The 12,123-nt window shown below is 48.0% G+C and overlaps 1 protein-coding gene across 1 annotated transcript; it reads right to left on the bottom strand.

The window, feature by feature from the left end:
• Positions 1 to 540: 540 nt before the first annotated feature.
• Rapsn (receptor associated protein of the synapse) lies at positions 541 to 11,499 on the bottom strand. The gene is made up of 8 exons (XM_090347715.1): positions 11,308 to 11,499; positions 10,394 to 10,732; positions 6,298 to 6,456; positions 5,755 to 5,853; positions 5,558 to 5,680; positions 4,715 to 4,768; positions 1,059 to 1,258; positions 541 to 640 (listed from the first exon to the last, which is right to left on the bottom strand). The coding sequence occupies exons 1-8, from the start codon at positions 11,497 to 11,499 to the stop codon at positions 568 to 570; spliced, it is 1,239 nt and encodes a 412-aa protein (XP_090203841.1). The 3' UTR covers positions 541 to 567.
• Between the last annotated feature and the right edge of the window lie 624 nt (positions 11,500 to 12,123).

The following is a 12,123-nucleotide window of genomic DNA, read 5'->3' as shown; positions in this document are numbered from 1 at the left end:
GGCTCTATATCACTTGAGCTCCAGTTCCCTTTCTGGGTGTTATTGTTGTTGCTGTTAATTAGGGATAAGAGTTTCATATACTTTCCGGCCTGAGCTTTGAACCACAATTCACAAATCTCAGACTCCTGAGTAGCTAGGAATACAGGCAGTGCTTACTGTATTTATTGTCTGATGTCATCTGCTTTCACAGCCTTGTCCCTCAGCAGGGGTCTTGCCTCAGGTTCACTGTAAGGAGTCCTCAGATATGCTGTGGAAGGAGGGAGGGAGGCTCCTGTCTGGGGAAACACATGTGGGGAGCCTCAGCTTCCCACCCCGCCCCCCCAATCAATGTCCTCATTCCTCATCCCTGGAACATGGAAGGTCAGAATCACTGGGACTACGTACAGTTTATTTTTCTATAAAGAGCAAAGTACAAAGTGTCAGGGAAGGGTGGCGAGGCCCAGAGAAGCAGCAGAACACAGGCCCTAGCTCTGGCTGGGACAGAAGGAGGTATGGCTGAGGCCCCAGGAGTGCACAGAAACCTCCAGACTGATGGTGGAAGAGGATAGAAGGGAGGAGTGGCAGAAGTCACACGAACCCAGGCTTCATGGAGGAGCGGCGGCAGTTGGGACAACTTCTAGTGCCATTGTTCTGTAAACACCTGAAGAGCCAAAGGATGCAATCTAATCACCAAGGCTGGTCTTAAACCCCTTCCCCTCCTCAGGCCTCCCTCCCCCTTTCGGAAGGTGCAGGGAGGAGTCTTGGCCTCTGCAGCTCTGCTTGAACCTCCCTGCTGGCCCATGAGCTTCCAGGACCAAAAGCAGAGGCTGGGGATGACCCTGGCATCCTGTGCCACCCTGTGAGACACACCTGGCCCTGGTTGGTTTGACCTGATGACCTTCAAGGAACCACTCTGAACTCCCTTGGGGATATAATGAGAATGACAATGTCACCTTTCCTTAGAGCTGTTAATACATGGAAAGCACTTAAACCATGTTGGAAAGAACCACACAGAAGGCACTGGGTGCTGGGTGTCCATTATTAGTATGGGCCCTGCCCACCACTCATGGTGGCCTCACCTGAGGTGAAATATGTGGGAGCAGGGCAAGGCCTGCAGCCGGCTGTTCTTCTCTCCTATGGACTCGCCGCACAGGCCACAGTAGAGCTCCGTCTCCTCCACGCACTCGTGGAAACGCACCACGTGAGCGCGCAGCTCGCGCTGCAGCCCCTTGCTACGGCAGATGCCCTCGCTCAGACAGTGCAGCTTGAGCTGGCTCAGCTGGACAGGGGACAGGAGGAGAGGCGGAGGTGAGGCCTAGGGAGGTCTGGTCTGCTTCCAGTCACTGCCCTGTCCTAAGGTTGAAACTAGGAAAAGTCTCCTGATCCCCTCCCTGGAATGAGTTAGACCAGAGACCTGCATTGTTAGTATGCCTGGAGACACATATTTTCTTTTTGATTTATTGTTATTTCCCCCCCCTCTTGTCGGTCATGGGACTTGAACTCTGGGCTTGGGTATTGTCCTGAGCATTTCAACTCAAGGTTATCATCCTACCCCTTGAGCTACAGCGCCATTTCCGGTTTTCTGGTGATTAATTGAAAGTAAGAGTCTCAAGGACTTTTTAGTGCCAGGGCTGGCTTTGAAACTTGATCCTCAGATCTCAGCCTCCTGAGTAGTTAGGATTACATTAAGTCACTGCGCCCGGCTTTTTTTTTTTTTTTTTTTTTAATTTTCTTGAGCTGGGTGCTGGTGACTCTCGTTTGTAGTTACTCAGGAAGCTGAAATCTAAGGATCACAGTTCAAAGCTAGCCCAAGCAAGAAAGTCCATGGAGATTCTTACTGCCAATAAACTATTCAGAAAGCAACTGAGAGTTTAGCCTAGTGGTAGAGTGTTTGCCTAGCATGCACGAAGACCCGGGTTCAATTTCTTGGTACCACAAACGTAGAAAAAGCCAGAAGTGATGCTGTGACTCAAGTAATAGGGTTCTAGCCTTGAGAAAAAACTCAAAGGCAGTGCTCTGGCCCTGAGCTTACAGCCTAGGACTGGCAAGACACAAAACAAAACAAAAGCTACTCAGAAACACCAGGAAGGGGTACTGTGGATCAAGTGGTAGAACAGTAACCTTGAGAAAAAGAATCTCAAGAGGTGACATTGTACAAAAGGAAAATGTACTCTTTGCCTCATTTATATAACTGTAACCCCTGTTTTTAGTATTTTCAAATAAAAATATAAAATTGAAAAGAAAAAGAGGAAGTACGATGGCGCCGAAACAATATGGACCCAGCTTAGCTCTCTCCCACAAGAAGAAAAAAAAATGACTCTCGGAGACAGCTCCCAGGCTCCAAGTTCAAGCCCCAGGAATAGTGCAAATTTTTTTTTCTTCCTGGTATTAGCAATTAAATCTGGGCCCAGATACACACTAATCAAATGCTTTCTCACTTGAGTCATGCTTCCCAGCCCTTTGGTGTAAATTTTTGTTTCTGATAACTTTGCCGTTACTGGTCTTGATTTCCAGATCCTTTTCTCTCTCTACTTCTTGAGTAGCTGGGGTTTACGTTACCTGTCACCACCCCTAGCTAGTGCCCATGGTTTTGTTGTTATTATTTTTTTTTCTTTTTTTATTATTATATAAATCAGTTAAAGAGCAGATTTCTTTTTGGACAATGTCACCCCTTCCTGCCCATGTTTTTGAAAGATTTTATTAACCAAACTTGCTTCACTGTCTCTGTAATAATCAACCTGTTTTTGTCAAACATGCTCATCACAGCCAGCCCATACTTGTGTAAACCTGAGATGGCTCTAATCCAGCCAAAAGCCACTATATTTGGGCATTTCAGTTGGACTGTGTATCTGATCTCAAAGAAATGCACAACTTCCAGATGACTTTGAGAAACACTAAGCCTGTTTTCAACATTTTAAGGTCTGGATTGGATAGTTACATATAAAGAAGGAATATGGGCTTCAGCCTGAAGATATTAGGCAAGGGACCCTGAGAGCTTCTCTGTGACTCACTTTCCCTATCTGTAAATGGGTCACAGAGAAGACTTGAACCTGTGAAGATCTATACATGCGCAGATCTCCAGGAATGGAAGCTACTGTTAGGAGTTCTAATGAACAGCAAAAAAAACCTGAGAAATTCTGTTATCCTCCAAGCTAGGAAACTCTTACTTCACCCCCAAAGTGTTCTCAGGGAGGAATCAAGGGATCCCGGGGGTTGGGGGTGGTGCTGGCAGCTCCCAGAAATTCAGGAAGGGCTTGGAGTATAGGTAAACTCAGAGACCTTCCCTCAAAACCCATGCCCTGCGCCCTGGGCTCTTCCCCCCCCCCCCCCCAGTCCTGGGCTTGAGCTCAGGGCCTGAATACTGTCCTGGGGTTTTCTCAAGACTAAAGCCCTACAGGCAAAAGATTCCTGAACAGAATCCCAGGGTCACAAGAGATTGGAGAGAGACTCGATAAATGTGACTACCTAAAAATAAAAAGTTTCTGCAAAGATAAAAGCATAGCCACAAAAGGACAGAGACAGCCAACCAACTGGGAAAAGATATTTACCAATAATACATCTGACAAATGCTTAATATCCACAGAACTCAAGAAACTATTCCCCCCCCCCAAACCCAACAAACTATTTACTAAATGGGCAAGGGAACTAAAGAGAAACTTATCAAAAGAAGAGATTAAAATGGCAGAAAAGCATATGAGAAAATGTTCATCATCCATGGTCATAAAGGAAATGCAAATAAAAGCAACCCTAAGATACCACCTTACCCCAACAAGAATGGCCAAGATTTTGAACTCAGACAATGACAGATGCTGGCAGGGTTGTGGAGAAAAAGGAACTCTACTACACTGCTGATGAGATTGTAAACTAGTTCAGCCACTCTGGAAAGCAGTGTGGAGATTTCTTAAGGAACTGAAAATTGACCTTCCCTATGATCCTGCCATACCACTTCTAGGCATCTACCCTGAATATCATAAGCCAAGATATGATAAGGACACCTGCTCAGCTATGTTTATCTCTGTGATGGAAACAATCCAGATGCCCTACTGCAGATGAATGGATACAGAAAATGTGGTATATGTATATATATATATATACACACACACACAATGGAATTCTACATAGCCAACAGACAAGACAGAGTAATGGCATTTGCAGGGAAGTGGATGAATCTAGAGCAAATCATGTTGAGTGAGACAAGTCAAGACCAAAGGAACAAAAGGCGCATGGTATCCTTAATATGTGGCTATTAGATCCAAACAGTGCAAGAGCGAGGACTTAATATTTGCATACCCAATGATATGGACATAGTATGGGAAATACAAATACAACCACATAGACATAAAAACTTATGACTCTATAGACATAATGTTTTATTACATAGATTATTATGTATCTATGACATACAAACCCTCAGCCTAATTTTGATTACGTTCTAAAATCTAAGTGCCAGTGATTGTATATAGAGATTCCCTTCTTGAATACCTGTTTGTTAAACATGTCATTTGAAATATGATGTAAAAATCAATGTTAATAAATTCTTTAATAAAATAAAAAAGACTAAAGCCCTACCACTTGAGCCACAGCACCACTCCCAACCTTTTCTACGTACGTGGTACTGAGGAATTGAACCTAGATCTTTGTGCATGCTAGGCAAGCACTCTACCACTAGGCCAAACTCCTGGCCCACACCCTGGGCTTTTGACCTCACACCCAAAAGATAAGAATCATGTCTGACCTTGTTCCCCACCTCCTCGGCCAGGTCCTGGGCTCTCTCAATGGTGTCCAGAGCCTGGAAAAAGCAGAAAAAGAGAGCAGGAATATAGGTAAAATGTCTGACAAAAGTCTTGGCTTATGGCAAAGAAAGGGATGGTGGGACTGAGGAGGGTGGCAGAGCAGGGTCACTGCCCTAGCCCTGCAAAGTGAAGATGGCAGGGACAGAGGGAAGTTGCAGGAGCTATGTGACTGAGTTAGATTTTGCCATTTATTTATTTATTTATTTATTTATTTATTTATTTATTGTGTGTGTGTGTGTGTGTGTGTGTGTGTGTGTGTGTGTGTGAGTCCTGGGGCTTGAACTCAGGGCCTGGGCTCTGTCACTGAGCTATTTTTGCTCAAGCCTAGCACTCTAACACTTTAACACTTGAACCACAGATCACTTCAGGATTTTTGGTAGTTTAGTGAAGGTAAGAGTCTCATGGACTTTCCTACCTGAGCTGGCTTCAAACTTCGATCCTCAGATCTCAGCCTCCTAAGTAGCTAGGGTTACAGGTATGAGCTACTTGTGCCCAGCTCTATCATGGCTTATAAAAGTCCAAGATGGACAGGACAATCTTGTCTGCACGGTTTCCCAGCTGGCAATTCAAGGGACTCCACATTCAAGCCCTAGCTCTGGGCCTCCGGGCACACCAGGAGTTTTCTGAGCTTGGAGAATAGCAACATCTCATGGGAACAAATTGAAGCTGATATTGGATAAGGAGCAAGGAGAATATTGCCCAAAACCACATCACCAAGCAGCAAGCAGTGGCCCTGAGGAGAGCCAGGAAAGGAAAGAGCCAAGATAGGAAAGGGCATAGCTCACCTTGTCCAATGCCTTCCTGGCTACCCAACACTTCGCCACACCCAACAGCACTTGCACTTGGCCCAGGCGATTTCCGATCTCAGTCATGATGCTCATGGCGGAGTCGTACCTGGGGAAGGCTGTCTGCAGAGCCAGGTGGGAGGGGAAATGAGGCTGGCGCAGGCTGGAACCACCCTACCTCATCCTGGCCACCTCACCTCCAGGTCCCCTCGGCTCCTGTGGATGTCAGCAAAGCAGAGCAGGCAGAGTGCCTGCAGAGGCCGGTCTCCATGCTGAAGGGCAATCTTCATGGACTCCTGCAAGGGAGGTTGGTCACTTATGGGGTGCCCAAAGCCCAGGGGTATCCGCAGAGCCTAACACACCTGTGCTCTACCATTGCAGACATGGTACCCACTGAGGGGGCTACTGTCATCTGACAGCTGTTAGCTACTGCTCAGAAAAGTCACTTGATCTGTGTCACCCAGGGAGTAAACAGCCATGGTGGGATTTGAACCCTAGCCAATGGGACTCCATAGACTGGCTCTTTAAAATCTTCCCCCAGAAAGCACTAGGTACAAAGGAAAGCCCCTTCTCCTAAGGGAGTGAACTCTAGACAGGTCTGGGGGGACACATACATTCTTCAGGAGAGCTTGGCTATGGGTTAGCCTTGGGTTAGTGTCAGAGACCCTACATTTAAGCTTGATGCCCTGGTCCATATCACCATTATCACCAAGATGATGCCCGTCTCCTGGCTGTCCCACCTCACAACACTCCATGGCACTTCCTAGGTGGCCCAGTAGGCGGTAGGCCACAGCCATGTGGTACTGGCTCATGGCCCGGTACTTGAGGCTCCAGCCTTTGCCATAGTCGTTGACCAGCTCTGCAGCCTTGCAGGGGAAGAACAGGGCTTTCTCGTAGTCCTGCAGGGAGACAGGACAGGAGAGACTGAATAGCAGCAACTGCCCTAAGCCAAGGGCTCCAACAGGGAGATAGGACAGGAGGAACTGAATAGCAGCAACTGCCTTAAGCCAAGGGCTCCAGGACCTGGCTTCTCTGAGTAGCCAAAATGGGGGAGCGAGGGACGGGGAAGGCAGTGTTCATTCATCTGGTCTCTGTCTCTGGCAGGGTTGGGGTGGGAAGGCCCAGGTAGAGGGAACAATCATACAGAGGCATGGCTGGAGGAGCGATGAGTTAGTATTTAGAATGCAGCAATATGAAGAACCTAGCACAGATCTCTCTCTCATTCTCTCTCTCCCTGTCTCTGTCTCTGTCTCTGTCTCTGTCTCTGTCTCTCTCTCTCTCTTGAGCCACAGCTCCACTTCTACCTTTTTGCTGGTTAAATGGAGATAAAAGTTTCACAGACTTTCCTGCCTGGGCTGCCTTTGAACTGTGATCCTTAGATCTCAACCTCCTGGGTAGCTAGGATTACAGGTATGAGCCACCAGTGCCTGTCCCTTGTGTATGTATACATGTACCAGTATTAGGGCTTAAATTCAGGGCCTCATTGTGCTCTCACTTAGCTTTTTCACAACAGACAGGCTGACCCTCTACCACTTGAGCCAGTTCCACCTCCTCTACCTCAGATCTTCAGCTTCAAAGAAGCATGACAAATATTTGTGTCAATGAATGAACACAAAGGTAAGAAAGCAGTTGGCTTCTCTTCTTTCCCAGCCCCAGTCCTGAGCTTTAGAGCTATATAGGGAGGAGGACATCAGAGCCCCCTGCCCAGCAGCAGCTGTTCACAGGGTGCTCAATGGCACATTCCACACCATCAACTGTAAAGAACATCAGAAGGCTCAGTGAGGCCTTGAACTTCTCACATACTTTCTCCCCAAGCCTCCAAAGGCCTCTCTCTTGCCTATGAGCAGCTCAGGCCTCTTGTAGCCATCAGGAAATCAGGTCTGCACTTTAGTCATCATGTGGCCCAACTTTCTCTTCCTAGTCATCTCTCTCTGCCTCCTCTTCTTTTATTTTTTCCTCTCTTTCTTCCTTTCAAAACAGAATCTTAGCTGGCTCCAGTGGCTCAGGCTGATAATTCTAGCTACTCAGGAGGCTGAGATCTGAGGATCAAGGTTCAAAGCTAGCCCAAGCACAAAAGGACCTGAGACCCTTATCTCCAATTAACCTCTAGAAATTGGGAAGTGGGGTTTGGTTTAAGGGGTAGGGCAGTAGCCTTGAGCTGAAGAGCTCAGGGAAAGTGCCCAGCCAAGTTCAAGCCTCACAACTCACAAAACAAAACAAAACAAAACAACAACAACAACAAAAAAACCCAACAGAACCTTACTATATAGCCCAGGCTGTTAGGGAACTCATAACCCTCCTGTTTTAGTATACTAATTGCTGAGATTATAAGTGTACATCACTATGCCTGGCTCTTCTCTGCTTTTTTTACCCAGAAAATCTATTTGACCTCCTCCATATTACATACAAACATGATGAGACCAAAAGAACTCTCACCAGGCGTGGGATGCTGTGGCTCATGCCTATAATCCTAGCTATTCAGGAAGCTGAGATCTGAGCATCACGATTCAAGTCAGCCCAGGAAAGCCTGTGAGACATCTCCAGTTAACCACCAGAGCACCAGAAGTGGTGCTGTAGCTCCAAGTGGTAGTGCTAGCCTTAAACAGAAAAGCTCAGGGACCTCTGCCTCTCTCGTGTGTGTGTGTGTGTGTGTGTGTGTGTGTGTGTGTGTGTGTGTGTGTGTGTGTGTGTATGAGTTGTGGGGCTTGAACTCTGGGCCTGTGTGCTGTCCCTGAGCTCTTCACTCTCCCCTGGAGGTGCCTCAGCACCACTTCTGGTTTTCTAGTGGTTCATTGGAGATAAGAGTCTCACAGACTAGTGCTCAGCCACCATCATTAGATCTCAGCCTCCTAACTGGCTAGGATTACAGGCGTGAGCCACAGGGCCCAGCTGCCTCTGTCTGCCAGGCACTGTGGTACATATAGGCAATCCCGGTGCGTAGGAGGCTGAGGCGGGAGGCCAGCTGGGGATACATGGTGAGATTCGACACCAAACAAAATTTAAAAAGACACAAGATACACACACACCACCCATAACCTTTTCTCTATCTTTTTTTTTTTTTTTTTTTTTTTTTGTGGGTCGTGGGGCTTGAATTTGGCCCTTGGCCTGCGCACTGTCCCTGAGCTCTTCAGCAGGCTACTGCTCTATCCCTGGGCCTGGGCGTTGTCCCTGAGCTCTTCAGCTCAAGGCTATTGCCCTACCCATGGGCCAAGCCTCACTTCCTGATTTCTAGAGGTTAATTGGAGATAAGAGTCTCGGGTCCTTTTGTGCCTGGGCTGGCTTTGAACCTTGATCCTCAGATCTCAGCCTCCTGAGTAGCTAGGATTATGGGCATACACCACCGTGCCTGGCATACTATGTGGTTTTAATCTTGAAGTTATATAAATATAGATTTTAAAAAATTAGCAAAAAAAACTAAAAAGGAGAAACTGGAAATAACTAACTCTATCATGCTGATATAATCACATTTTAAGTGACCTTACAATGAAATATGGACAGTTCATCCACAGTAGGACATATGAAGATTAAAAAAAAAAACATACAACAAAAACATGTGGGTGCTAGTAGCTCATGCCTGTAATCCTAGCTACTTAGGAGACTGAGATCTGAGGATCATGGTTCAAAGCCAGCCCAGGCAGGAAAGCTCATGAGACTTATCTTCACTAAACTACCAAAATAGCCAGAAGTGAACTATGGTTCAAGTGGTCGAGTGCTAGTCATGAGCAAAACAGCTACAAGACAGCACCCTCATCCTACAATTGACTCTCACCCTACAACTGACTGCCTGATCAAATTCACTGCCAACTTCATGAGGGACTCTGTTGTTTCCAGTTTCCAAGAAACAGTCCAGCAGTGCTTGGATTGCAGTAGAGGCTCAATAAATATCTAATGAATTACACAGGGCATAGAGGCTCATGGTTATACTACTAGCTACTCAGGGAGGCTGAGATCTGAGGATTATATTTCAAAGCCAGCTAGGGCAGACAAAACCTCAAGACTCTTCCTCTCCAATAAATCAGCCAAAACACAAAAGTGAGGCTGTGGCTCACATGGTAGAACATCAGATTTGAGCAATCAAGCCAAGTGAGAATTCAAGGCACTGAATTAATGATCTAGTAGGGGCACAAAAATAAAAATCTGGCCGGGCATGGTGGCTCATGCCTGTAATCTGTAATCGTAGCTATGCAGGAAGGTGAGATCTGAGGATCAAGGTTCAAAGCCAATCCGGGCACAAAGGACCTGAGACTCTTATCTCCAATTAGCCTCTAGAAAACAGGAAGTGGGGCTCGGCTCAAGCATAGGGCAGTAGCCTTGAACTGAAAAGCTTAGGGACAGCGCCCAGGCCAAGTTCAAGCCCCATGACCTACACACATACAAAATTGATCATAATAAAATAAAAATAAAAATCTGCTGAGAGAATCCTTACCAGCTCTACTGAGGCCTGTTCTCCCTCAGTGTGTGTGTGTGTGTGTGTGTGTGTGTGTGTGTGTGTGTGTGTGTGTGTGTGTGTGTGTGTGTGTGTGTGTGTGTGTGTGTGTATGTCTACGAGGGCTCAGAATTTAGAAAGGAGAGGTGACTGGTTCAGGATCACATGTCTGTGTAGGTCCATGGTCTATCCCCACACAAGAGCCTCCTACTCCCCTTTTTAGTTAGTCAGATATAGGTCTGAATCCTAGCTCTCCCCTCCCTAACTTCCCCTTGTGACTGGTCCACCACACTGATTCCTAGAAGGTCTGAAGGCATGACAGAGAGTACAGTTCATGAATGTCTCGGCCCAAAGCTCAGCCGTGAAGACCCCCTCCATCACCATTCCCTCCCCCTGAAGCCCAGGCCCACCTTGACTTGGGCATAGAAGCTGCCCAGGCTGCAGCAGACACGGCACTCCAGCATAGTGTCATCATTGTTGTGGGCGTAACGCAGGGCCTTCTCAAAGCTTTCCAGGGCCTTCTGGAAGAGGCTGAGGCCCAAGAAGGCATTGCCCATGCTCAGGCTGACCTGGCCTCCAAGCTGGGCACCTGCCCTTGTACCAGGCAGTCCAAGGCAGGTCTTACAGTAGGAGATGGTCTTGTGAAATTCACACAGCTTCTCATTACTGCGTGCCAGGTTCAGGTAGCTTTCCAGGAGGAAGTCAGCATCCTCCAGTTCCCGGGCCGTGTCAATCTGGACCACAGCAAACTGTTCCCGGGAAGTAACCAGCAAGTAGTTTTTAGCCTGGATTCTGAACCACTACCCACAGACTCACATCTGGAGCCACCCCTAGCCTGCACCAAAGCCAAAGCAACATACCCCACACCCACACCCACACCCCACTACCACCACCACCACCATAGACACACCTCAGGTCCATCCTCCAGGCCCCAGCCACCAACTAGAAGCTTCAAACACGACTCGACCTTTAAGTGCTCAGCCTCAAGATCTGCAGTCCCTACTCCCAAACTCACACATACAGCCCCCAGCCCCCCAACCCTCAATAAAAAGAAGGGCTGAAATCTGAAGTCTGAGAGCAGGGCCCTCACAATGGACAGTCTCAGAGGTTCAAGAGCAGCAAAAAGTTCAAGGCCACAGGCATACATATGAAGCCACCACTCTATGTCTAAGACTTGGGCCTGAAAAATACAACATCTCAAGCCCCAGCAGCAAATTCTGGAGAGACAAGAGGAGTCTGAGGAAGCTGAATGAGGCCTGGAAACCATCCAGTCCTGGCCCCAACCATGGCCCAGTCCCACCCAGCCTGCGGAAAGTATGCCTACCTTGAGCATCTCTTTGTAGCGGCCCATCTCTGAGTGGGCAGTGACCAGGCACCCCAGCACTCGGAAGCGCCCCACCAAGTCTGAGCTCTTTTCCAGCACCTTCATCCACACCTGCAGCGCCTTCTCTGTCTGGTTGGACTGGTACAGCTGCAGCCCTTTCTCAATCTGCTGCTTTGTCTGGTCCTGTCCCATCCTCCCGCAGCCTGGCACCACACAAAGAGAGACCTTAGTAGCCCCGTGCCTCTAGGCCGTCATAGTGCAGGACTCACAGATCCAGCCCGGAGCTAAGTGGGGCCTGGATGGAGAGCGGGCGCCACCCTGGGAACAAAGCTGGTTAGGCCCCTGTCTGCAGCTGTCCCTGCCAGTTGAGGCCACGTGTCCTGTGAGGAATGTCAGTGACAAGGTCACGAGGGCTGCAGCCACACCTACCCCAGTCTGGGAGGCAGTTTCCCAGGGATGCAAGCATCCAGTCAGTGGGACTCTTTGGCACCTCTGGCACTGACTCTGCGGCCAATGGCAGGTTGCCCATCCCCCAAAGCCTTGCAAGGAGTAGCCATGAGGGAGGATCAGTGGGGCTGACAGTGAGGGGAGGGGCGGAAGCAGGAATGACACTGGAGTCACAGGCATCAGGGAGGGAGGTGGGGTAAATGCCCAGTTCCCTTCGCCCATCACACCCACATTTTCTCCCCAACCCACCCCTGCTTTGTACATGTGATCAATACACAGGCAGTATGGCCACTTATCAGGATACAGGTCCACACACAGCATTTCCAACATTCTTTTTTTTTTTTTTTTTTTTTTTTGCTAGTCCTAAGC

This window comes from Megascapheus bottae, chromosome 16, assembly GCF_031878675.1.
Source record: "Megascapheus bottae isolate mThoBot1 chromosome 16, mThoBot2.hap1, whole genome shotgun sequence".
Taxonomy (NCBI): Eukaryota; Metazoa; Chordata; class Mammalia; order Rodentia; family Geomyidae; genus Megascapheus; species Megascapheus bottae.
Note: the sequence above shows the minus strand (reverse complement) of the source record. Positions and strands in the feature narration are given on the sequence as shown.